At 40.9% G+C, this 27598-nt stretch overlaps 1 protein-coding gene across 3 annotated transcripts in view; it reads left to right on the top strand.

The window, feature by feature from the left end:
* The window catches only part of LOC115164094 (SEC14-like protein 2), a 52873-nt gene extending 29698 nt beyond the window's left edge, over positions 1 to 23175 (top strand). For all 3 annotated transcript variants that reach the window (XM_029716210.1, XM_029716209.1, XM_029716211.1), the window contains 7 exons: positions 2253 to 2348; positions 2499 to 2559; positions 3091 to 3174; positions 3470 to 3576; positions 17553 to 17692; positions 20305 to 20474; positions 21418 to 23175. In XM_029716210.1, coding sequence (XP_029572070.1) covers positions 2253 to 2348; positions 2499 to 2559; positions 3091 to 3174; positions 3470 to 3576; positions 17553 to 17692; positions 20305 to 20474; positions 21418 to 21602 — 843 coding nt within the window. In that variant the 3' untranslated portion in view covers positions 21603 to 23175. The remainder of the gene's footprint in view (positions 1 to 2252; positions 2349 to 2498; positions 2560 to 3090; positions 3175 to 3469; positions 3577 to 17552; positions 17693 to 20304; positions 20475 to 21417) is intronic.
* The last annotated feature ends 4423 nt before the right edge of the window (positions 23176 to 27598 follow it).

Genomic DNA, 27598 nt, shown 5'->3' with positions numbered 1-27598 from the left:
TTTTAAAATGATAAACTTGGATTAGCTAACACAACGAACGTGCCATTGGAACACAGGAGTGATGGTTGCCTCTGTACGCCTATGTAGATATTCCATAAAAAATCTGCCGTTTCCAGCTACAATAGTAATTTACAACATTAACAATGTCTACACTGTATATCTGATCAAATTGATGTAATTTTAATGGACAAAAAATGTGTTTTTCTAAGTGACCCCAAACCTTTGAACGGTAGTGTATATAAACTGTATGTACAGTTGAAGTCGGAAGTTTACATACACCTTAGCCAAATACATTTAAACTCAGTTTTTCATAATTCCTGACATTTAATCCTAGTAAAAATTCCCTGTCTTAGGTCAGTTAGGATCATCACTTTATTTTAAGAATATGGAATGTCAGAATAATAGTATAGAGAACGATTTATTTCAGCTTTTATTTCTTTCATCACATTCCCAGTGGGTCAGAAGTTTACATACACTCAATTAGTATTTGGTAGCATTGTCTTTAAATTGTTTAACTTAGGTCAAACGTTTTGGGTAGCCTTCCACAAGCTTCCCACAATAAGTTGGGTGAATTTTGGCACTTTCCTCCTGACAGAGCTGGTGTAACTGAGACAGGTATGTATGCCTCCTTGCTCACACATGCTTTTTCGGTTCTGCCCACAAATGTTCTATAGGATTGAGGTCAGGGCTGTCCTTAAGCCCTTTTGCCACAACTTTGGAAGTATGCTTGGGGTCATTGTCCATTTGGAAGACCCATTTGCGACCAAGCTTTAACTTCCTGACTGATGAGATGTTGCTTCAATATATCCACCTCATTTTGCTTCCTCATGATGCCATCTATTTTGTGAAGTGCACCAGTCCCTCCTGCAGCAAAGCACCCCCACAACATGATGCTGCCACCCCTGTGCTTCTCGGTTGGGATGGTGTTCTTCGGCTTGCAAGCATCCCCCTTTTTCCTCCAAATATAATGATGGTCATTATGGCCAAACAGCATCTATTTCTGTTTCATCAGACCAGAGAACATTTCTCCAAAAAGTACGATCTTTGTCCCCATGTGCAGTTGCAAACTGTAGTCTGGCTTCTTTATGGTCGGTTTTGGAGCAGTGGCTTCTTTCTTGCTGAGCGGCCTTTCAGGTTATGTCGATATAGGACTTGATTTACTGTGGATATAGATACTTTTGTACCAATTTCCTCCAGCATCTTGACAAGGTCCTTTGCTGTTGTTCTGGGATTGATTTGCACTTTTCGCACCAAAATGCATTCATCTCTAGGAGACAGAACGCGTCTCCTTCCTGAGCGGTATGATGGCTGCGTGGTCCCATGGTGTTTATACTTGCATACTATTGTTTGTACAGATGAACATGGTACCTTCAGGTGTTTGGAAATTGCTCCCAAGGATGATCCAGACTTGTGGAGCTCCACAATGTTTTTTCTGAGGTCTTGGCTGATTTCTTTTGATTTTCCCATGATGTCAAGCAAAGAGGCACTGAGTTTGAAGGTAGGCCTTGAAATACATCCACAGGTACACCTCCAATTGACTCAAATTATGTCAATTAGCCTATCAGAAGCTTCTAAAGCCATGACATCCTTTTCTGGAATTTTCCAAGCTGTTTAAAGGCACAGTCAACTTAGTGTTTGTAAACTTCTGACCCACTGGAATTGTGATACAGTGAAATAATCTGTCTGTAAACCATTGTTGGAAAAATTACTTGCGTCATGCACAAAGTAGATGTCCTAACCGACTTGCCAAAACTATAGTTTGTATACAAGATATTTGTGGAGTGGTTGAAAAACGAGTTTTAATAAACTTCTGACTTCAACTATAAAGTCAGAAGTTTATATATATATACATATTTGTTTTATGAGTGTACATGTTGGGATTTATAGATTATTTATTTGTATCTGTTGGGCTTTAGCTTAGGTTATCCTTTAGAGTGAAGTATATTTGTCCAGGCTCAATTGTTCCTTGACTAGACCGATTCATTCTCGCTGTCGATGTTTCCAATGTTATACCTTCTAATAGTAACTGTATCCACTGGTGAATTGGGAGAGAGTGAGGTGATTGCCATCTAAGAGCCAACATCTTTTTTGTCCACATACTTTTGGTCATATAGTGTACATTTATTAACACTTTTTTTAACACTCCCTTCCACTTTCTCCCTCTGTTTTCTGCCTTCCTTCTCATCTCTCTCTTTTCCGCCCTCTCTATTTCTCTCTCCATCTCCATCTATCTCGCTCTCTCTCTCCTCCAGCTCGGGAGGCATGTGGAAGCCATTACTATGATCTATGACTGTGAGGGTCTGGGTCTCAAACATTTGTGGAAGCCTGCCATCGAGACTTACGGAGAGGTGTATACACACACACACACACACACACACACACACACACACACACACACACACACACACACACACACACACACACACTGTTCTGTTGAATCCATAGGGGGAAAGTGATCTGAGATGATACTGTCTGATTAAAGTGTTGTATCCTTACAGATCCTGACCATGTTTGAAGACAACTACCCTGAGGGCCTCAAGAGACTATTTGTCATTAAAGGTAAGTTTCACCACCACTTTTTCGTCATATCAATCTATTATATCTGGATGTGGAGAAATTATCTGGAGAAGACAAACTATGCTATCGTTTCTTTGTACATTTGAAAAAGATAGATCCTAAAGAAACCATGAATAATGGACATGACTCTTTAAAGATCGAATCCGCATTTGGGGAAACAGAGCCACTGTTTGCCCCAACCACCTTTGTTATTATTTTTGTTTTGTTGATGAAATGGAGAAGAAGAACGTCCGGCAGTATTTAAAAAATAAGTAATGCAGTACATATTCTGCTGTTTTATCACACGTGCAATGAATTCCAAGGGAAAAGAACCATGATTGTTGTTTGCAGTAACTTCTTTGTTGTTGTAATATCCCAAACGGAGGTGGCAATTTCACCAATTAAGGATTCCAGAGGGAGATGTTACCCCTTAGTATCCCATTAGTAAACTTACTTATGTTGTGTGTCTCACATCTCTCAAACCTTAATTAGACACCATTGTATCACACATGTTCTCTCTTTTCCAATCCTCAGCCCCCAAGCTCTTCCCCGTGGCCTACAACCTCGTCAAGCACTTCCTGAGTGAGATCACCCGCAACAAGATCATTGTCCTGGGTGGTAAGACACTTCTGTATTTCCATTGGAATGTTCCCATAAAAATATACTGTTCCAGAATGCTGAATCATGTCAGCTCTATGCATGGCATTTCTATTACAGTAGGAACATTCCATACGCTGTGAATTCATACAGTATATGGTTGCATCGTCTCTAACTCTACCCAGCTTAACCCTTCAGGTCAGTAAAGGTAATGAATGCACTTACTGTAAGTTGCTCTGGATAAGAGCATCTGCTAAATAACTCAAACGTAAAATGGTAATATCAGTCTCTCTCTCTTTACCTGTCTGTTCTGCAGCCAACTGGCAGGAGGTGTTGCTGAACTACATAGACCCAGAGCAGCTTCCTGCTGCGTATGGAGGGAAACTCACCGACCCGGATGGGGACTCTCGCTGTAGGACCAAGGTGAGCTCACACCCCCCGAAATGAGATGAGAGATGTCCAATGCTGTAGTCATTGCTGCTCTTAAGTAGATTTAGGAGAAAAATAAATAAAATTATACATGGCGACAACATTTAGGGCTTGCAGTGCCACCTATTAGTAGTTGCTCCACTCCTGCCTAAGGGCTTTTGCAGTAGGAAGGACTCAATATGCTGCAATATTGAAGCCATGCTGTGAGATGAGAGCAGCTTTGCTTTGCTGCCTGCAACCACAAGATACTGCAGGCAGGGCTAATAACGTTCCTAAGCTACATCCTGCTACTAGTGGGGCCAGTGGAATTAGATGAGGATTCTCTGTCAGACTGTTGGACTTGTATGTGTGATACATTGAGATTGTGGGCTATATATCATCATGAAACAATTCACAATGAGTCTTGACAGTCTTTTTATTCCTTCTGGTCATTGAGATGTTATAGGATTTCCAGATGGTTTCCTCTGAGTCTGCTTCAACCGGTACAGTCTGCTGATTAGGTATTTTTCATAGACAATGCCGCATGGATATATCATGGATCTGCTTATTTTTGCTCTTCAGTTCAATTCTGCCTTGCCACAAATTACCTTGCTGCCAGCCAGCTACAACCTCTCAATGGCTCTGTAGTCATCTACCTGCCAATAAGTGCCATAACAGTTGATAGTTGGGTCTAGATGCATTTTAAATATTCTTACCTAAGAAACTGACCCTTGCTCTGATGTCTCTGTAGATACATAGGTAGAGATGTCTTCCTAACCTGGAGAGGAGCAGGTGGAGTAGGAGGACAGGTCTTTGTCATCCCAAATGAGACCCAGGAAATGACCTTTTGAAATCTTCCGGAAGACTAAGATTCTACGGACTGAAATTCTCCCTAACTCCATGATTCCATTTTACTCAACTGAGTAATTTGGTCTTTCAACACAGGATTGAACAGGAACTTTAGCTTTTATCATTAGTAGCTATCCTATGGGGTTCTATGGAGTGTTTAGATCAGGGACTTAGTTGGTAATCTCGGTTAACCCAGAACTAAATTATTGCATAATTTGGTCAGATGCCATCTGTTAGGTTCTGAACAAACAGAGTAAAAAACTCAAACGGACGACTAGAAAAAGCTCAAACCCAAGTTTATTCACCCACTGGGTCATACAGCTGCAAAGGCAAGGTATGATTACACAAGCACATATAACCTCCTACTAGGCAGGGTCAACTCCTTACACATCTAGACAGCCAATACATCTCTGTTGCTAGGCAGGAACTTATTAGTTCCTCTCACTGGTGTAGTCATGGCCCTGCCTGATGCTTGAACCTTCGTGGGTGTGGAAGTGTATGTATATGAGATAGGACTGTAGTAGGAGAGTCATTGAGTCCCCCCTCCCCAAGGTTTTTTCTCACTTCATCTGTTGACTTGACCTCGAGTCGAATTCCTCACTCTTCCCTTGTTCAACAGCCGGTCTGCCTTATCAGAGACTAACTAGACTGTTGCCCTTTGCCTCCCTCCTTACGAACAGAAAATTAACTTTCTGCACTTCCCCTTGTCTCACTCGGTAAATTTCAATACATCAAATTCCTTTCCACCCTTCATTGACCCCAACATATACATTCCTTATACATGTAAAATAATCAATAAGTTCTAGTTTGGTATCATGAAAAAGTATATTTCAAGCTACAATCCAACAATCCCTTTTTTTTAATTAGTAGCTCCATACTGTTCAACATTAAATAAACTTAGAAATAACTTATAAATAAACAGAAAAGAAAACATGATTAATATTCTCAGTTGATTTGGATGTTTACACCTCCGAGACTTATGGCCTCTGACTATGTAATCTGCTTTCATGGCATAAAGCCCAGGCCTCAAACCTATAATCACACTATGCACATTTTTACTCCCCCCCTTTCTGCCATTACCCCTCCTGTTGTACAACTGACAAGGACATTTCAGCTGGAGATTTTGACTTTCTCTTCCTCCTTCCGGTTCCTAAGAGAGTGATAGCAAAAGACTTGAAAAGAAAACACAATATATGACAAGTGTTAGTAATGCGTTAAGCTATGCATAATCATATATGGCAAAAACTGAAGTTTCATAATATGACGATTCTCACTCTCCCTTAGCCTAACTATACCTTTGGATACTGTTCTGCTGGGGTTCACAAAAATTAAGGCTCAAAATACTTCCTCATGCTTGTACCCAGACTTCCCCATCAGGCTGCAGGTTTTACAGGAGGTGTTCCCACGCAATGTCATCCTCACTTTGGCCCTCTGTTTCCCCAGACAAGCCCTCCCCCTCCTTTGTCTAGGATGTACAATGAATCTCTGTGTCTAGGCAGGTGGTGTTATCCTCCCATCCCGAGTCCAGAACCTTTGGTACTCCTCCACACATCTCCCGGTCTTCTTATCAGTAGTATACATTCTTGCACTTTGCCTCAGTCCATTGTTAATTACCCGGACTCATACACAAACAACTATTTGAGAATAAGTGACCCATTCCTACTCAAGTGAATATCATGATGCAAAACTTAGAGAGAATACAATAATATCAATCAGTAAAGCTAGAAGACAGTATTATAGGGCAATAGTTCACAATCTATGGTAGAAGCGCTATCATATGACTCCTATCTCACCCTTATGGGAACATTCTGTCTCTGAGACAGGCCCTCTTTGTACTTTGCCTCCGGCCACAAATACATTTGCACATAGATCATTCCATCTAAACCATAACACATTCGTTACTACTGCTAGGCCACTTATATAGTTATAAACAAACTAAAATGTGCTGAAGTCAATTAGTCAGTTTCCAACAGTCCCTCATCTGGAACAATGATCACACACATGTTCCACACAACCTAGAATACATATACAGCAATAACCTTTCTCAGCACGGCCCCCGTTTTTCCCTATCTTACACTGTCGTGAGTGGCATGTTAATAACAGATCGGTATCTCAATGCATGTTTTGTCTAAATTACTATAAATCTCCCAGTGTGGAGACCCCCACAATCAACCTTATACCCAAAATAAAAAAATGTGGGCAACCCTAAATCAATTACGGGCACGGTTGACCACCCCCCTCCCTTCCGGCACTCATTCTTCTGGTGTCTTAGCTTTACAGTTCATCCGCACAATGGCACACATGTAACTAATGCCTGTCAAAGTGGATGGCCCTTCATAATGTCCCGGTTTCAATATCTGGGGAGTAATCAGATTTTTCCAAGCAGACAAATCTCTCACCTGAGCCACCTTTATGGTCCATTCTGTTTTATCCATTTTCCGAACAGTACACCAGCAGCATGAGAGAAGTTTGGATGTGATCTTTCTCTATGCTCACTCCACATGGACGTTCCCAGGACTCATGCCGCACTCCTGAGAGAAAAGGCAGTTGATAGCTTCGACTGGAGGCTGTACACTACACAGGTTGCTGTCTCGGACTCAAGTCTAAGGTAGAAGTGGTGAAGAATAGTGAACGCCATTGTCGCCATTACTTCAGCCGGTAAGAGGGGGTGAGGCTCACACTGCTCTCGGTCTAATTATCCCTTCCATGCATTGAGATACCATCTGGAGTCACTATCGCCATAACCTCGAGAGAAGACAGACCAGAACAACAGTTTAGGGCATTTCTGATTCAGGAAATCCAGACAAAACTATTCACTGTATGACTAATTATTACATTCTTAATACAAATTTCTAAGACAAATGTCAAAGAGAACAACAACACAATGTTGAAACCATTTAGCAAACTGGCTTATATTCCCATATCAAATTGGCAACCTCACCGCAGAGTTACAGGGTCAGGGAGTTCGAGGGCTAACCCTTAGGGAGAAATCCCGACCATTCAGCAGACCCAATCTGGTGAGAATTGAAGCAAAGATGAAAAACAACAACAGCAATACACTTCTTCATATTTACCAGCATTACATATTATACTTAAATCTTACCTAATGTCTCTAGCCTTTCTGGCGAGGGTGACCAGAAAGTCAGAACAGAGGTTATACAACACCATAAAGTGAGTCTGTTCTTATTTGATTCTGTTCTTTCTCTTTTCTTTCTCTATACTTCAGACTGATTATTTAAAGACATTTAAAACATTCTGTGTTCCAGGTTTACATTGGGTTTTTCAGTACATTTCTTATCAGGAGAACTCATTATGCTGCGGGACTTAGAGGTAATTTGTGGTTTAGTACGGTACCCTGCGTCACCACTTCATTACTCCAGACCAGTGCAAGGGGAGTTGGAGCACTGATTATGTATTTGTGTCCTACTGTGTCTCTAACTGACAATGAATGGGCGACATAAACCTAAATAGAAACTGATAATTGTGTACGACTTCAGTATTACTTACTAAAACTGTTGTTACACTAGATTTTTATTATTTTATTTTGTTAGGATTGTTTTGCTCTTACTGTAGTACTGTAGCCCACTCCCGACCGGTCACGTTGTACAGCGCCTGAGTGGCGCAATTCTAATTCTAAATAACAAACTGGCTTTATTTGCAAATTAGTAACAATGTCTCATTCAAGAATGGCCTTTTTCTCGCTCATTTGATGTTATTTGAAAGCAAAACCATCTCCAAAATATTGTTATTTTTTTTAAAAAGCGATTATTATTATTAATTTAGAATTATATAAAAGCACCTTGGATATTCTCACAGATATATTATTAACCCTGTTATTAGCAGGACCATATTTATTGGTCATATTAGTCATGGCTCCCGAGTGGCGCACAATGGGATTGCCTTGTAGTTCTCCAGCTGTATCCACTGAAAGCGCATGAGGTTCAAGGCACGAGGGCAGGGGGCACGGGATGGGCCGCAGAGCTGCGCACAGAAGACGGACCTAGCCCATGGGGAAAGAGGAAGGGGGGTGGATGCCAACCCCGCCACACTGGGTAGCACAGAGCAACACTTTAAGGGGCATTGCACTAATAATGGCGCTGACTAGGGAAACGTTCCCGCTGTTCTTAGTGCCAGTCTGTACATTCAAACAAAAACAATGTAACTAATAATGGCATCTTTATGCTTTCGTTAATAAAATAATGATAAAAATACTCTTTCACAATGCTGATATTTATTTAGTTATGGATCCATAACAAATTACTATGGGAATAAATATCACTGAATTACAGAAATATTGGAACAAAGTTGTCTAATGAAGGTAAACAAATTGTTGCTTACTGTAAAATACTCTTTCAAACACACACGGTCATGTTGTACAGCGCCATTATGGCTATTAGCAGGTAGTTGGACAATAGACTTAGAATTCTCCCCCTACCTTCCTTCTATCATCAAATGTATTTCTAAGTTAGGTTGGTTGTATCACAACCAGCCGGGATTGGCTGCAATTTCAGTTTTATCCACCAGAAAAGACAAAACAAATAATACAACAAAAAGTATTATTATGTATCTCATCTGACCCTGATTGGGAGCCCCATTTTATTTATTTAGGGCAGTGCTCAATTGGCCCAGCGTTTCTCTCCCTCTAAAACAGAAATAAATGTTTTGGCCTTGACAAATATTATTTTGGCCTTTATTCAGATTACAATCACTCACTTTTGTTTTTTTGAAAACGAAATAACCTCCAAAATATCGTTATATTATCAAGTTGATTGCAGTCATATAGCGGCACCTATATAAAATCTGAATAAATCTGAAAATCTGAATAAAGGCCAAAATACTCACTCATTCATGACTCACTCATTCATGGCTTTGGATCAAAATAAATAAGTACCAACATTCTTTCTGATAGTCTTTAATAAATACATGTTTTGGTTATCCTGACCTTGACACCATGTACAGTATTATAACAGCCCATTATGGGGTATAAGCAGGACAATATACCTTTACCAACACCTCTCTGTATTTTGATACTTTGTGGATGGGGCCTCCCCAGTGGCATAGCTAAGTCACCGCATCGCAATGCAAAATGCGTTGGTACAGATACCCGTGCCGGCTGCCACCGGGAGACCAATGAGGCAGCTTTTGGTTTTAATTTAGAATCCTCCAATCCTCTATATGTAATTATTGGCGGAGAGTCACGTCATATCAAAAAATATACTGTAGGCGACATGAGTCTCACTAGTGTTGAGTAATGTGCTGTTAAAAGTGGTGTAGGTCTTATTTATTTAAAGAGCATATTGAAGTTAGAAGCAATAGGATTTGAAGCAATAGCCTACAACTATTTTAGCACCGTTTCGTGCTGCTCTGAGACAAGCATGGGGACTGGTCTTGATAAATCAATGAGATTTTTATTTTGACTGAATCTCCGTTTGGGTATTGGTTAGACAACATTTCTACACCCTAATTGTGTAATTGTAATGCTCTTAGTGTAACCTTTATTTAACTAGGCAAGTCAGTTAAGAACAAATTCTTATTTACAAGGACAGCCTACTCCTTCCTCCCCGTCAGGGAATTGAACCCCGGTCTCCTACGTGCCTGCACAACACGGGGATTCTTTAGCTAAATAGCCCAGTACTGTAGCCTACTCCCGACCGTCACGTTGTCAGTGCCATATTTTCCGTTCCATACTAACAGAAACCCAGAAGGTTTTTCGTTTTTCTTGGAATAGAAACACCATAATATTAATCAAATTAATTAAGCAAAATTTCTTAAAATTAGTCCCATATTCTACGTTCTTACAAAAAAAGGTTTAAAATTATCTAGTACAGTCGCTATTGAAGGCTATCAAATGCTTTTTGGGACCTCCTTTTACGGCCGGATCCAGGTAACTTTATACTTACATTTTAGTTATTTAGCAGACACTCTTATCTAGAGCAACTTACAGTAGTGAATGCATACATTTCATACATTTTTTATTTTATTATTATTTTTTTTTTTTCCTGTGCTGGCCCCCCGTGGGAATCGAACCCACAACCCTGGCGTTGCAAACACCATGCTCTACCAACTGAGCTACAGGGAAGGCCCACTACTTAATAGAAGTGCAGAATTTCACTAACTGCTCTCCCAAGACAACAGCCTCGGAAATATTTCAAAGGGAGAGTTATGAACACCCTATCCTCTCCTGGAAGAGAAAATGTACATTTGCGTTAGTTTTCACTATGCTAAATCTTAATTCACAACACAAAGTTTTAATTACAGACAAACATGATCATTTCTGTTTACAGAGAGTGTGTATATTTGGATGTGTGTATTTGTTGGGCTTTAGCTTAGGTTATTCTTTACAGAGTATATTTGTCCAGGCCTCAATTGTTCCTTGACTAGCACAATTCATTCTCCCTGTTGATATTTCTGTTAGAACTTCTAATAGTAACTGTGTCCACTGGTGAATTGGGAGAGGGTGAGGTGATAGCCATCTATGAGCCAACAACTTTTTTGCGGCAGTGGCACCTGCCAGCAGTAATAATCTCTGATTGATTAAGAGATTCAAGGAGCTATCATCGTTAAGTAACATAGTAGATGGAAAGCATTGAATATTTACATTCATGCACTTCAAAATGAATTTTGTAACTTTTTTGCCAGAAGCATTTAACCTCTATGGACTAGGTGGCACCAAATCGTCCCACCTACGTAACAGCCAGTCTAATCCTGTGGCGCGATTTTCAAAACGTTTGAAATGCTATTACTTCAATTTCTCAAACATATGACTATTTTACACCATTTTAAAGACAAGACTCTCGTTAATCTAACCACACTGTCCGATTTCAAAAAGGCTTTACAACGAAAGCAAAACATTAGATTATGTCAGCAGAGTACCCAGCCAGAAATAATCAGACACCCATTTTTCAAGCTAGCATATAATGTCACAAAAACCCAAACCACAGCTAAATGCAGCACTAACCTTTGATGATCTTCATCAGATGACACACCTAGGACATTATGTTATACAATACATGCATGTCTGTTCAATCAAGTTCATATTTATATCAAAAAACTGCTTTTTACATTAGCATGTGACGTTCAGAACTAGCATACCCCCCGCAAACTTCCGGAGAATTTACTAACAATTTACTAAATTACTCACGATAAACGTTCACAAAAAAGCATAACAATTATTTTAAGAATTAGAGATACAGAACTCCTCTATGCACTCGATATGTCCGATTTTAAAATAGCTTTTCGGATGAAGCACATTTTGCAATATTCTAAGTACATAGCCCAGCCATCACGGGCTAGCTATTTAGACACCCACCCAGTTTAGCCTTCACCAAAATCACATTTCCTATAAGAAAAATGGTCTTACCGTTCCTGTTCTTCGTCAGAATGCACTCCCAGGACTTCTACTTCAATAACAAATGTAGGTTTGGTCCCAAATAATCCATCGTTATGTTCCATCAGCGACGTTTTGTTCGTGCGTTCTAGACACTATCAGAATGGTAAATCACGGTCGCGAGCATGGCGCATTTCGTGACAAAAAAAATCTAAATATTCCATTACCGTACTTCGAAGCATGTCAACCTCTGTTTAAAATCAATTTTTATGCAATTTATCTCGTAGAAAAGCGATAATATTCCGACCGGGAATCTGCGTGTCTGTAAACTGAGGGAAAAACAGAAATACGGGGGCGGGGCAGGTCACGCGCCTAAGCCTTTGTCCTCTGATAGACCACTTAGCAAAAGCTCTCGTGTGTTTCAGCCAGGGCTTTGAATTACGTCATTCAGGTTTTTCCCGGGCTCTGAGACCCCATTGGAGACGTGGGAAGTGTCACGTAACAGCAGAGATCCTGAGTTTTTGGAAGAGATGTCAAAGAAAGCAAATAAATGGTCAAACAGGCCACTTCCTGTAAAGGAATCTCTCAGGTTTTTGCCTGCCAAATGAGTTCTGTTATACTCACAGACACCATTCAAACAGTTTTAGAAACTTTAGGGTGTTTGCTATCCATATATAATAAGTATATGCATATTCTAGTTACTGGGTAGGATTAGTAACCAGATTAAATCAGGTACGTTTTTTATCCGGCGTGTAAATACTGCCACCTTGCCCCAACAGGTTAACTGCAGGGCACTCCCACATTATATGAAAGAATGTGTCTACCTGATTTAGGGTACACGGTGAACAGTTGGGAGTTGGGGCCAATTTCATTGTAAAACAAATCCTTGGTGTTAAATACAGTCTGTGAAAAAACTTTAAATATACACTGAGTGTACAAAACATTAGGAACACCTGCTCTTTCTTTGACATAGACTGACCAGGTGAATCCAGGTGAAGGTTATGGTCCCTTATTGATGTCACTTGTTAAATCCATTTCAATCAGTGTAGATGAAAGGGAGATGGGTTAAAGAAGGATTTTCAATTCTTGAGACAATTGAGCGATGAATTGTGTACCATTCAGAGGGTGAATGGGCAAGACAAAATATGTAGGTGCCTTTGAATGGGGTATGGTAGTAGGTGCCAGTGTCGATTTGTCAAGAATGCTGCTGGGTTTTTCACTCTCAACAGTTTCCTGTGTGTGTGGTCCACCACCCAAAGAACACCCAGCCAACTTGACACACTTGTGGGAAGCATGGGAGTCAACATTGGCCAGCATTCCAGTGAAATGCTTTTGACACCTTGTAGAGTCCATGCCCCGATGAATTGATGCTGTTCAGTGGGCAAAACTCAATATTTGGATGGTGTTCCTTATGTTTTGTATACTCATTGTATACAGTTGAAGTCGGAAGTTTACATACACTTAGGTTTGAGTCATTAAATTCGTTTTTCAACCACTCCACACATTTGAGGTTGAAGAGGCGCTAGAGGAATAACCTTAATTTCTCCAAACAAGAATAGACTGATGAGCTTCAGAAGAAAGTTCTTTGTTTCTGGCCATTTTGAGCCTGTAATCGAACCTACAAATACTGATGCTCCAGATACACAACTAGTCTAAAGAAGGCCAGTTTTATTGCTTCTTTAATTAGAACAACAGTTTTCAGCTGGGCTAACATAATTGCAAAAGGGTTTTCTAATGATCAATTAGCCTTTTAAAACAATAAACTTGGATTAGCTAACACAACGTGCCATTGGAACACAGGAGTGATGGTTGCTGATAATGGGCCTCTGTACGCCTATGTAGATATTACATAAAGAAATAATCTGTTTCATCCGACATTTATAGCTTATTTGCTGTAGAGTGAGATCAGACTGGGTCTGTGTGTACACTACAGGCAGATTATGCAACAGTCAGTCAAGTTTTAAAGATCATTTTTAACACCTTTATCGTTGACAGTGCCACAAATGCATTTGGATCAAGGTCCTGTTTGTGTCTGCACCTGTGCTCAGCTCAGCTCAACATTTCCCATGGCTTGCTGTGTTATCCTAGACATGTAATGAATGGTCTTGTGTGATTTGACTGTGGACCAATGCTAATTGCCCTCTGCTTATGGTTGAGGTGAACCATCCCATCTTTCTCTCCCTTCACTCACATATGGAATACATCACCCCTTATTGCCCCCCTGGTGGTTCTCAATTACTGCTGCAACCAGCATTTTTAACTTCCGTCTGTGTTTGGTCAGTCAGTATTTCTCAAATCCTTGGTTTGCTTGAGCTGAGGGCTCAGACTGTTTAGGAAGATGAAATCATTAGCCAGTAAGGTGGTCTAAAGAAAATTGTTGGTCTTGTTATTATGCAAATAAATTACAAAATTAAACTCTGAGGCTGATACTCTGGACTTTTATTTCTCAACTGAAAGTATGCGAAGCGCAAAAGCCTATGATAAAACATGTAACGCAGCAGATTCATAGTTGTAGAAAGTAAAGCTTTCTTTTTTATTTCCTTGTAAGTTCTTCCCTAAAAAATTTCCTGCTGACTTTCATAACATTTTTATCAGCTACAGTGTCTTGCAAAAGTATTCATCCCCCTTGGTGTTTTAACTATTTTGTTGAATTACAACCTGTAATTTAAATATAATTTTATTTGGATTTCATGTAATGGACATGCACAAAATAGTCCAAATTGCTGAAGTGAAATGAAAAGAAATGACTTGTTTCAAAAAATAAAAAAAAGTAATGGAAAAGTGGTGCGTGCATAAGTATTCACCCCCTTTGCTATGAAGCCCCTAAATAAGATCTGGTGCAACCAATTACCTTCAGAAGTCACATAATTAGTTAGATTGCACACAGGTGGACTTTATATAAGTGTCACATGATCTCAGTATATATATATATATACACTGCTCAAAAAAATAAAGGGAACACTTAAACAACACAATGTAACTCCAAGTCAATCACACTTCTGTGAAATCAAACTGTCCACTTAGGAAGCAACACTGATTGACAATACATTTCACATGCTGTTGTGCAAATGGAATAGACAACAGGTGGAAATTATAGGCAATTAGCAAGACACCCCCAAAAAGGAGTGGTTCTGCAGGTGGTGACCACAGACCACTTCTCAGTTCCTATGCTTCCTGGCTGATGTTTTGGTCACTTTTGAATGCTGGCGGTGCTTTCACTCTAGTGGTAGCATGACACGGAGTCTACAACCCACACAAGTGGCTCAGGTAGTGCAGCTCATCCAGGATGGCACATCAATGCGGGCTGTGGCAAGAAGGTTTGCTGTGTCTGTCAGCGTAGTGTCCAGAGCATGGAGGCGCTACCAGGAGACAGGCCAGTACATCAGGAGACGTGGAGGAGGCCGTAGGAGGGCAACAACCCAGCAGCAGGACCGCTACCTCTGCCTTTGTGCAAGGAGGAGCAGGAGGAGCACTGCCAGAGCCCTGCAAAATGACCTCCAGCAGGCCACAAATGTGCATGTGTCTGCTCAAACGGTCAGAAACAGACTCCATGAGGGTGGTATGAGGGCCCGACGTCCACAGGTGGGGGTTGTGCTTACAGCCCAACACCGTGCAGGACGGTTTGGCATTTGCCAGAGAACACCAAGATTGGCAAATTAGCCACTGGCACATTGTGCTCTTCACAGATGAAAGCAGGTTCACACTGAGCACATGTGACAGACGTGACAGAGTCTGGAGACGCCGTGGAGAACGTTCTGCTGCCTGCAACATCCTCCAGCATGACCGGTTTGGCGGTGGGTCAGTCATGGTGTGGGGTGGCATTTCTTTGGAGGGCCGCACAGCCCTCCATGTGCTCGCCAGAGGTAGCCTGACTGCCATTAGGTACCGAGATGAGATCCTCAGACCCCTTGTGAGACCATATGCTGGTGCGGTTGGCCCTGGGTTCCTCCTAATGCAAGACAATGCTAGACCTCATGTGGCTGGAGTGTGTCAGCAGTTCCTGCAAGAGGAAGGCATTGATGCTATGGACTGGCCCGCCCGTTCCCCAGACCTGAATTCAATTGAGCACATCTGGGACATTATGTCTCGCTCCATCCACCAACGCCACATTGCACCACAGACTGTCCAGGAGTTGGGGGATGCTTTAGTCCAGGTCTGGGAGGAGATCCCTCAGGAGACCATCCGCCACCTCATCAGGAGCATGCCCAGGCGTTGTAGGGAGGTCATACAGGCACGTGGAGGCCACACACACTACTGAGCCTCATTTTGACTTGTTTTAAGGACATTACATCAAAGTTGGATCAGCCTGTAGTGTGGTTTTCCACTTTAATTTTGAGTGTGACTCCAAATCCAGACCTCCATGGGTTGATAAATTGGATTTCCATTTATTATTTTTGTGTGATTTTGTTGTCAGCACATTCAACTATGTAAAGAAAAAAATATTTAATAAGATTATTTCATTCATTCAGATCTAGGATGTGTTATTTTAGTGTTCCCTTTATTTTTTTGAGCAGTGTATATATACACCTGTTCTGAAAGGCCCCAGAGTCTGCAACACCACCAAGCAAACGGCACCATGAAGACCAAGGAGCTTTCCAAACAGGTCAGGGACAAAGTTGTGGAGAAGTACAGATCAGGGTTGGGTTATAAAAAATATCAGAAACTTTGACCATCCCACAGAGCACCATTAAATCCATTATTAAAAAAATTGAAAGAATATGGCACCACAACAAACCTGCCAAGAGAGGGCCGCCCACCAAAACTCACGGGCCAGGCAAGGAGGGCATTAATCAGAGAGGCAACAAAGAGACCAAAGATAACCCTGAAGGAGCTGCAAAGGTCCACAGTGGAGATTGGAGTATCTGTCCATAGGACCACTAAGAGCTGGGCTTTACGGAAGAGTGGACAGAAAAAAAATCCATTGCTTAAAAAGGCACGTGGGAGACTCCCCAAACATATGGAAGAAGGTACTCTGGTCAGATGAGACAAAAATTTAGCTTTTTGGCCATTAAGGAAAATGCTATGTCTGGCGCAAACCCAACACCTATCATCACCCGAGAACACCATCCTCACAGTGAAGCATGGTGGTGGCAGCATCATGCTGTCGGGATGTTTTTCATCAGCAGGGACTAGGTAACTACTGGTCAGAATTGAAGGAATGATGGATGGCGCTAATTACAGAGAAATTCTTGAGGGAAACCTGTTTCAGTCTTCCAGAGATTTGAGACTGGGATGGAGGTTCACCTTCCAGCTGGACAATAACCCTAAGCATACTGCTAAAGCAACACTCGAGTGGTTTAAGGGGAAACATTTAAATGTATTGGAATGGCCTAGTCAAAGCCCAGACCTAAATCCAATTGAGAATCTGTGGTATGACTTAAAGATTGCTGTACACCAGCGGAACCCATCCAAATTGAAGGAGCTGGAGCAGTTTTGCCTTGAAGAATGGGCAGAAATCCCAGTGGCTAGTTGTGCCAAGCTTATAGAGACATACCCAAAGAGAATTACAGCTGTAATTGCTGCAAAAGGTGGCTCTACAAAGTATTGACTTTGGGGGGGATAGTTATGCACGCTCAAGTTTTCAGTTTTTTCATCATATTTCTTGTTTGATTCACAATAAAACATATTTTGCATCTTCAAAGTCGTGTACATGTTGTGCAAATCAAATTATATAACCCCCCAAAAAAATCCATTCTAATTCCAGGTTGTAAGGCAACAAAATAGGAAAAATGCCAAGGGGGTGAATACTTTCGCAAGCCACTGTAACCCCACAACATCCATCCTCTTACTCTGTCCAAATATGTGTGTATTCAAGATCCACTATGCTGGGACAGTGCCTACGTCCTACTATGTTCGTGAGTCAGTGAAGGTGGACTATGAACAGTGTCTAACAGTCAGCCGTGGCTCCTCACAGCAGCTAGAATATGAGATCCTCTGCCCTGGCTGTGTGCTCAGGTGAGTGGACCGATATTACTACTGCTATTTCTTTCTATCCCTCCCTCTTTCTCTGTCTTACCTCTCTCTAACCCCACTACCTGTCCTGTTCTATCTCGGCCTCCCTTGTTTTCCACCCCCACCGTTATTTTCCTCTCTCTATCTCTTTATTACCCTCCTTAACTCTAGTGCAGGGTAGCCCTGCATCTAGTCCGATACCCACGGTTCCCCGTGGTTGATCCGCAAAAATGTCAGCTGGTGGGTGAAATGAAAACGTTCTTTCAACCCACGGGTCGGCTTGCGATTCAGAACAATTATATTCCGGGTCGAAACATTTTAAATCAATATAAAAAATGGTTTACAAACCCAGGACTTGTTGTGTTGCATTGTGTTGCGAATTCCATTCTGTGAGCGATGAGGCAGACATATAAGCTACCAGCCACGCACGCTGTGGATCAGGGAACTGTCCATTATTTGTGTGGTGCTGAAATGTATGTTTCGACCCCCCACACGAGAATACTTTGCCAAGTGTACTTTCCTTGGCTAGCTTAGCTCATGTGAAAATGGCCAACGTAGGTATTTGTTTACTGGTATTTGTTTACGATAGGCTAATTGAGTTTATTATCAGTTAACTATTACGTTACTCCAGACATTCATTTGCAGCCTTTCTTAAAGTATGGGTTGAGTCGCGGACCTGTTAATGGTGGGTAAATTTATAATTATTTAATGAATTACTGGAATTGATTTGGCCAAGTGCGCTCTCTGCTTAGCAGCGGTCTCTGCTCAGTTTGGCAGCTGCGTTAGTGTGAGAGGGAGGTGCCCGTGTGCTTCGCGGTTTACCTGATCTTTTTTCTGCAGTTTTCTTGAAGATTACTCCGCGACACAGGCGATGCAGCGCTGTCGTTCAGCAGCAGACGATGCGCTGTCTGCCACTGACTTGTCATTCCCACTCGCCATCACTCACCGCTGTCATCAAATGGATTCATGCTAGCCACACGTTCTGACTCAGCTCAATTGTCATGAAACGCATATACAGCGATGAGTTTCTCTTTCATATAAACTTAGAACGAGGAGCGCCCACAAAGTGTTTTGTGCGGGGAAGTGCTTAGTAATGAAACGACACCTCCTGACCAAACATCCACAGCATGATGGTAAACCCAGGGAGTTCATTCAGAACAGGGCAGCATGCTTCAGGAAACAGTGCAAATGAAGATGAAAAATGATCAGGCCTACTGTACTGTACTGTACTGTAAGATGTACTGTACAAATTATTGTTGAAAACTTGTCTAGGTTGGAACTGTTGCTGTTATAATACAATAATATTTTTTATTCTTAACTGGAGTAAACTGATTGAAGCAAGATGCTTTTTGAGGCAAACACAGCTGTCTCCTGCCTGACTGAGAAAGCAGTAGATGTTCTGGTCCAGTTTGGCACCACATACCTATGCGAGTCAGGTTTCTCAACTCTGACATACTTAAAAAACAAGTACAGAAACAGTTTCAAGGCTGAGCATGACCTCAGTATTGCACTGTCAAGAACGGAGCCCAGAATAGACATGCTCTCAATAGGACTGTGTGTGTGTGTTTTCTGGTCTACATCTGTGTGATGTGATCAATCAGTTTATTCCAGTTCAAAAGAAAAAATATGTATTGAATTGCAACAGTTCCAACCTAAACTTTCTTTCAACAATAATTTCTACAGCAAGATGTACAGTAGGCCTGATCATTATTCAGCTGTAGTGATTCTTAGAGTTGCACTATCAAAAGCCTGTGTGTGTGTTCTGTTATTAATTTGTGTGATGTGATCAATCAGTTTATTCCAGTTCAGAATGAAAATGATTTATTGTATTTTAACAGCAACAGTTTCAACCTAGACAGATATGTAACAGTGTTTTTAACGGGGGAAAATAAACATTAATATATATTTATATGGATATTTAATTTCATTGTTATTTGTTTTTGTCTATATTGCATTTGTTTTAGGCATAAGGGCAATGAAATATACCAATATTTATGTATAGTTGCATATTTTCCTAAGCTTGGGTCCCAGGAAAACACAGAATTTCTCATTTGGATCCCAGGCTGAAAAAGTTTAAGAACCCCTGATTTAGACCATAACGCTGGCCATAAGTTTAAACCGGTGCGCTGGTGAAAGTTTGAGCAGGCCTAGGTTATAGCCTACTAAATAAATGTAGTTTTGCATCCTATATTCGATTCTGGGAATTGTTTATATGCTTTTCAATTAAACAGTTTTACTATCTAAACAATATTGAATGTAAAGGTCTTGTTTTATTATGTCGGCTATAGGCTTTCATTAGGTAAGAAGGCTAATTAGAAGACCCTTTTTCAGAGCAATTTTAGTTGTCAATGTGTCACATCTCATTGTAAAAAAAATTATTTTGTCGTTCTGGCATGGTTTCATGGCATAGTTTCCTTTTATCTAAATGTTGATTAGACATGCATATACATTAATTCATGCAGGGAGGGGAATAATAGCCTATTACTGGAGTCATAAAAACTATTAAATAAATTGATGTTATTTGGTGGGGCACGGATCGGCTCTCGGAACAATTCTATGCGGGTGTGTCAGGTTATATAATTATATAATGTAATATAATATCTCCCCCCATGCAGGTGGCAGTTTTCTAGTGATGGGGCAGACATCGGCTTTGGGGTGTTTATGAAGGGCAAGATAGGAGAGAGGCAGAATGCAGGGCAGATGCAGGAGGTGGTTCCCAGCCAGAGATACAACGCACACCTGGTGCCCGAAGACGGCTCTCTCACCTGCAGCGAGCCTGGGGTCTGTGAGTACAGGACAGCTAGACACATAAGCGATTTCTAAACTTATACCCCTTTCACACTATCGTGCCATCCCAAACCAAACTGTGCTGGCTTGGGTATTTTCTTTTCACATTGCCTTTTTTTCATGGTTCCAGCAACTTTAAAGGTTGGTTTGATTAGTCTCAGTAGTGTGAAAAGCCCTACAGTGGGTTAGAACAGGGGTACAGTGACACATGAAGACTTGGGTAGGGGCACATAAGAACCTAGTCTAGTGGTACTAGACAGAGATTGGATCTCGGCCTACCAGTATAACACTAGCCCACCGTGTGACTACTTTACAGACCTGTGTCTTTGCCTGTTGGGTGATGCTTTTCCTACTTCTGAGGGTATATCCGTGGTCAGTGAATCGTTCTGATAAGGAATGCGTTGTTTGCATCACCAAGCGGTGCCCAGGAAATAATTTAATCCAATTGTTAGATGCTACCACCCCACATCCAAATCAAAACCAATGTTTGTGCGCACACACTATTCTACTTCTTGTCTGCAAGGCTGATTAGCTAGACAAAAAGGTGTGAAACACAGACGTGTGCATGCAAAGTGAGAACACAACATGGAATCCATGTTTGATTTTGATTTGGAGGGGGGTATCAGATATCAATTAGATCGAATTCTTACTTGGGCACTGCTCAGCGACGCAAACGACAACTTCCTAATCAGAACTGTCTACTGATTGCGGATGTAAGCTCGGTCGTGGGAAAAGTGTCACCAAACAAGCATAGGAACGGTCAGCAAATAACTAGCAAGGTGGGTGCATGTTATAAAACTAGACCCAGGTTCCACTCAAGTCTAGAAACTGGGCAAATAAGAACCAGACCTTGCATACAAGAACACAAAGAGGACAAGGGCCGGAGTAAAGGTGTAGGACTTGACTTAGGCGACATCCATGTTGTTTTCTTTCTTCTTCAGATGTGCTGCGGTTTGACAACACCTACAGTATCTTCCAGTCCAAACGCATCAGCTTCACCGTCGAGGTCCTGCTCCCAGGCCAATCTCAGTCTCCGAAAAAACAGGCTGGCTCACAAGTGGAGGCCAGCAACCAATCGCAGTCCCCGAATAACCAGGGTGGGTCAGAATCTGGGGCCAGCAGCTAATTGTGACAGACGTTACTGAGCTAGAGCTAGTCTCAGCCCCGGCCATGGTCAGTGAAGTCAGACCTGAAACCACTGAAACAGACTCCAATGATCAGCACTGAGGTACTTCATCTGACAATGGGCCATTGTGCTGCTCACGAATAAAGGTATGTAGCTCTGGTCCAGTGCATTACATGTGGCTTGCTGATGCTGAGACTTCTACATCTGCAAGCCACACGTAATGCCCTGGACCAGAGCTAGAATGTACAATGAAGAGAAACAAGTCCACAACTCAGGGTCCCTGGAGTAGAGGAGATGTTGTCAAACACAGACGGAAATAACTGGTTTACTTTTTACAATAAGTGTATGGCTTTTAAAAATCTATTTTATTTTAAAGACCAGGAAGTATAGTATATCTGAATGTCGTTGAGGGTCCAGGGTGTATTATTTTACAATGCTGAGAGCAGAGCAGCAAGACCTCAGGAGATATTTATTTCGTCAACACTCCTCCATATAACCATCTGTTCATGTAGAATCTCTTTTCCTTGGCAACAACGCATTATGGGCATCACCCTCTCTTTCTCTCTCTCAAGCACAGGGTGAATTTCAAGGTTTTTCCTTGATTTCTCATGTCCTTGATTCCTCACCTTCTCAAAAGGCAAGGAATAAGGAAATACTTTTGAGATGTACCCTCTCGCTCTCACTCTTTCTTTCTTCTTTCTGTCATGATTTATGAGTCAAGACAAAATTAGGCCATTTTGAGTATGCCTTTTTCTTTTCAAAATCAACACAGTTCTGTTCAAATGAATATGTTGACATACCGGTAGTTTTATTTTCAGGGAAAACAAATCTATATTTTGTCTTTTAAATGTTATAACATGAAAGGCAAGAAATCTTTGAAAATGCTAATATCCACTGTCCAAAATCTGTATCATTATGCATTATTGCAGTAGAATGACATTCCATGTTGTTGTGTAACCTTCAGCAGCAATTTGTTCCTGTATAGGGTTGCAATTTGCAAAATTCCAGCAACTTTCCCAAAATTCCCAGGATTTCCAAAAATTCCCAGGATTTATCTATATGTAACAACGAGAGACATACATGCCCTGGTGTAAATGCTTGCCTTAAATACGTCAGTGTGTTTAAAGAATGTGCAACACTAAACTAACTGGCCCTTATGGGCAGTTGAAACACTCAAAACGCTCTATTATATGTAATCTGTAAACTGTACTTCATATTGATTGAAGTCGTCTTCTGCCAGCATCTCGATAAAGTATTTTGCACAGTGAAAATCATGGAATGTAGCTAGCTATTATAGCCTTATTTGAAGTTGGTTTGTGCTCACTGTTCAATAGATAATTTATGTTACGTTTATGTATTTTATTAATGAGTAGGGGGAACAGTACCCACTCCAAAACATTTAAATTGTTATCTTTTTGTGAACATTTGTCAATCTTTTCTTTAGTTAAAATTAGAAACATGTAATTTATTTTTGTAGAATTCATGTAGTCAGTGCATATTTAATGTAACAGAAACAAATCTGAGCTGTATCAATCTATTGGGAAAATAATATACATGTTTGAATCAACTTGAATGAATCTCGTCCACTAGCCGTCTCTCTTTCTCTGTTTAACCTGTATGCAGATGTGGTAACAATTAAGCCTGGGGACTGAATATACAGTATACTAACTAAACAAGTACTTGGATGTACAGTATGGTACAAAATGATCGCACTTTAGAGCCCTGACAGTACCTTAGTCTACAAAAGTAAAGGTATGTCTGTGTCTTTCTCCAGTAGTTGTATCTATTGTCTGACAGTTAGTTTTCTAAGCATTTATTTTATTAGGAACATCTTCAGTTGAAGTCGGAAGTTTACATACACTTAGGTTGGAGTCATTAAAACTCGTTTTTCAACCACTCCACAAATTTCTTGTTAACAAACTATAGTTTTGACAAGTCGGTTAGGACATCAACTTTGTGCATGACACAAGTAATTTTTCCAACAACAATTGTTTACAGACCGATTATTTCACTTAAAATTCACTGTATCACAATTCCAATGGGTCAGAAGTTAACATACACTACATTGACTGTGCGTTTAAACAGCTTGGAAAATTCCAGAAAATTATGTCATGGCTTTAGAAGCTTCTGATAGGCTAATTGACATCATCTGAGTCAATTGGAGGTGTACCTGTGGATGTATTTCAAGGCCTACCTTCAAACTCATTGCCTCTTTGCTTGACATCATGGGGAAATCTAAAGAAATCAGCCAAGACCTCAGAAAAATAATTGTGGACCTCCACAAGTCTGGTTCATCCTTGAAAGCAATTTCTAAATGCCTGAAGGTACCACGTTCATCTGTACAAACAATAGTACGCAAGTATAAACACCATGGGACCACGCAGCCGTCATACTGCTCAGGAAGGAGACGCGTTCTGTCTCCTAGAGATGAATGCACTTTGGTGCGAAAAGTGCAAATCAATCCCAGAACAACAGCAAAGGACCTTGTGAAGATGCTGGAGGAAACAGGTACAAAAGTATCTATATCAACAGTAAAACGAGTCCTATATCGACTTAACCTGAAAGGCCGCTCAGCAAGGAAGAAGCCACTGCTCCAAAACCGCCATAAAGATGCCAGACTACAGTTTGCAACTGCACATGGGGACAAAGATCGTACTTTTTGGAGCAATGTCCTCTGGTCTGATGAAACAGAAATAGAACTGTTTGGCCATAATGACCATCATTATGTTTGGAGGAAAAAGGGGGAGGCTTGCAAGCCGAAGAACACCATCCCAACCGTGAAGCACGGGGGTGGCAGCATCATGTTGTGGGGGTGCTTTGCTGCACTTCACAAAATAGATGGCATCATGAGGGACGAAAATTATGTGGATATATTGAAGCAACATCTCAAGACATCAGTCAGGAAGTTAAAGCTTGGTCGCAAATGGGTCTTTCAAATGGACAATGACCCCAAGCATACTTCCAAAGTTGTTGCAAAATGGCTTAAGGACAACAAAGTCAAGGCATTGGAGTGGCCATCACAAAGCCCTGACCTCAATCCCATATAATTTTTTGGGGCTGAACTGAAAAAGCGTGTGCGAGCAAGGAGGCCTACAAACCAGCTCTGTCAGGAGGAATGTGACAAAATTCACCCAACTTATTTTGGGAAGCTTGTGGAAGGTTACCCAAAACGTTTGACTCAAGTTAAACAATTTAAAGGCAATGCTACCAAATACTAATTGAGTGTATGTAAACTTCTGACCCACTGGGAATGTGATGAAAGAAATAAAAGCTGAAATTAATCATTCTCTCTACTGTTATTCTGACATTTCACATTCTTAAAATAAAGTGGTGGTCCTAACTGACCAAAAACAGGGAATTTATACAAGGATTAAATGTCAGGAATTGTGAAAAACTGAGTTTAAATGTATATGGCTAAGATGTATGTAAACTTCCGACTTCAACTGTACTATTAAAACATAATTTTTTTAGTTAATTAGTATTTTATTTTTGTCAGGGAGCATGCACAATACATTTTTAACCAGACTTCGCTACAAAGCTCATTTTATCTGCAGTTCGTGAGCAGGAAACATAAGACATCCTCATGAAATACAGCACAGCAATATCTCACATTATACACAGCAGAATTACAACAATACATAATCAAATGTATATGCTTGCCTTTCTACAGAAAACAAATTATATGTTCTACTAACTTAATTTTCTAAAAAACTTTACAACTGGCATCAGCACTTTCCTTAGCTCATCTCTGTGTTGCATGAGCTGGTCTCCTATCTGCCCAACTTTCTCTCTCGGCACCTCGGCTTTCCTATGAAACCTTTCATTGCATGTTTTAAGCCTAACCCTCACCATCTTTGTACACTCCATCTCGGCATTGTTCCAGCTCTCTCTCTACCATAGACTACAGATCTTCACATACAAGCATCCCATACATACATATGTCCCATACAAGCGTCGCTACAGGGTTCAGCCGCTCCAGAGGGTAGAGCCAAACTGTCAGAGGAACAGCCTTCTCTCCTCTGTGCCCGAGTAGCTCAGGGAGGGACTTACAGAGATCATCTATCTCTCTGTCACCTCTGACCCTTCTCTTTGGCCCAATACCGCTATAGTATACGCAGGAGGAACCAGAGGAAAAGTACACCTCAGAATCAGCTAGTTCAGTGGCTCCATACTGAACTTTACAATGTGGGATACTTTTCTTCACTATGGGGATTCCCGAATTAGGAATTTATGCTTTTCCAATAGCATGCCTTTCCTATGCACTTCTCAGTCTTTGGTATTCAGACTTACCTAATTCAGTTGCATAACGCGCTCTGCAGGTGTGGCTTCCTTGCGAGCACTGAATACATTTCAGACCCTCCCTTTTACTGGCCAATAGATTTTCTTGTGGAGTTTTTATTCAATTGGGTTTTCAGTACATTTATCTTAAGCCATCCCTTTAAATACGGTGCACCTTTTAGTTTTAATTTTGTCGACAGACTCGAGAGAACGGGCTCAGAATATTAGGTAACAATGAAAGAAAGCCACCTAAATATATGCATATACGTCTCCGTTTCAGCACCAAGTGGTAGATTTAAAAATACTATATTATTTAGGTTTAGGAAAATATTTATAAATCATAAAAAACTCGGTTGGAGAGCCTTTACACACAAAAGAAAGGTTTGATTCATTCTGAAAATTGCCACATTCAGTTCTTCAACCATGGAATGCTTGAAGGTTAGTGTATAATTATAATAGGGAGAATAGTGTACTATACCCTCGTCTATTGCCTGCATAACTATGGAACTGTGTGATGACAGGGCCAAGTATTGCGCATGTGTCAGGTTCAAACTGTTACTTATGGTCTGCACACTGCTCCATAAAGATTGAATTAGCCTACATGCCTTTTTTTTACATGATCTTTTACTAATGATCCGCAGCAACAACCACACGGCCGTGACTGCTTTTACAGAGGAAACACATTAAGGTAAATGAAACAATGTAATTAAATTGAATGATAATGTAGGTTATACCAACTGAAGGGAACTGTAAATTGGCAGTTGAATATGTATGGTTAATAGGCCTACTGAAGGTTGATACTGATAGTGGCTAAACATTTTTACATGATAGAAATAGGTGTCATGACGTTGCCCTCTTTGAGTACAGCGAGCACAGTTGACCCCCTCCCCCTGCACCATCCCCCCTACTTCTGCACCATCTCCCTCTGTCTCCTACACCCAGGCTGCTGTGGTCAGAAGGCGGTCGTAAATTCCAAAGGGAATGTCCTGCCTCATGGCCACAGTTTTGAGACAGAGTGGTTTCATAGAGAGACAAAGGAATTCTTCCACCTCACAGGACGGGGGAACCGAACGACATTTATGTTCTGGAGAAGGTATAAAAGATTGGTGAAGAATCCAGCTACGAACTGGTCCGTTTGGTACAATGTTGTGAAACTCATGAGAGACAATACGGCCATATTACCATAATAATGTTTATATGATAGCCTGAGCTATGAGACTTACATCTAAATGGTTGTATAAAATTAATGAATAAGGATAAACCTATTTGGAATATGTTAGGATGCTTGTAAGATGTTAATGTGAGAGAATTGTATTTTCTGTTTAAAGTTTTACCAAGTCACTGGCACACCCCCAGGGACACAGACAGGACAAGGCGTCGTGTGACAGCCTTTTCTACGTTCAGTATATGAACCCCCACCCAGGGGTTCTTTCCTTAAGACCAGACCTCCACTCCATTACGAGTTGGCTAATAGGTTTGACCATGCATCCCTCTACTGAACTTTAACCATACCACGGGGTTAAACTATCGATACAGAATAATAACAAGTCTTTGATATTAATTACTAGTCTGCAGCTAGGAATTCGGTATCATTGAACGTGACAACCGATGAAACATCCATTCTATAACGACATTAATGAATGTCACTTTGAAATATCCATACTAACCAAGAGAGAGAGAGAGAGAACGCGAGGACGAAACTCTCCAACAGAACCAAA

The sequence above is a fragment of the Salmo trutta genome, chromosome 27, assembly GCF_901001165.1.
Source record: "Salmo trutta chromosome 27, fSalTru1.1, whole genome shotgun sequence".
Classification (NCBI taxonomy): domain Eukaryota; kingdom Metazoa; phylum Chordata; class Actinopteri; order Salmoniformes; family Salmonidae; genus Salmo; species Salmo trutta.
Note: the sequence above shows the minus strand (reverse complement) of the source record. Positions and strands in the feature narration are given on the sequence as shown.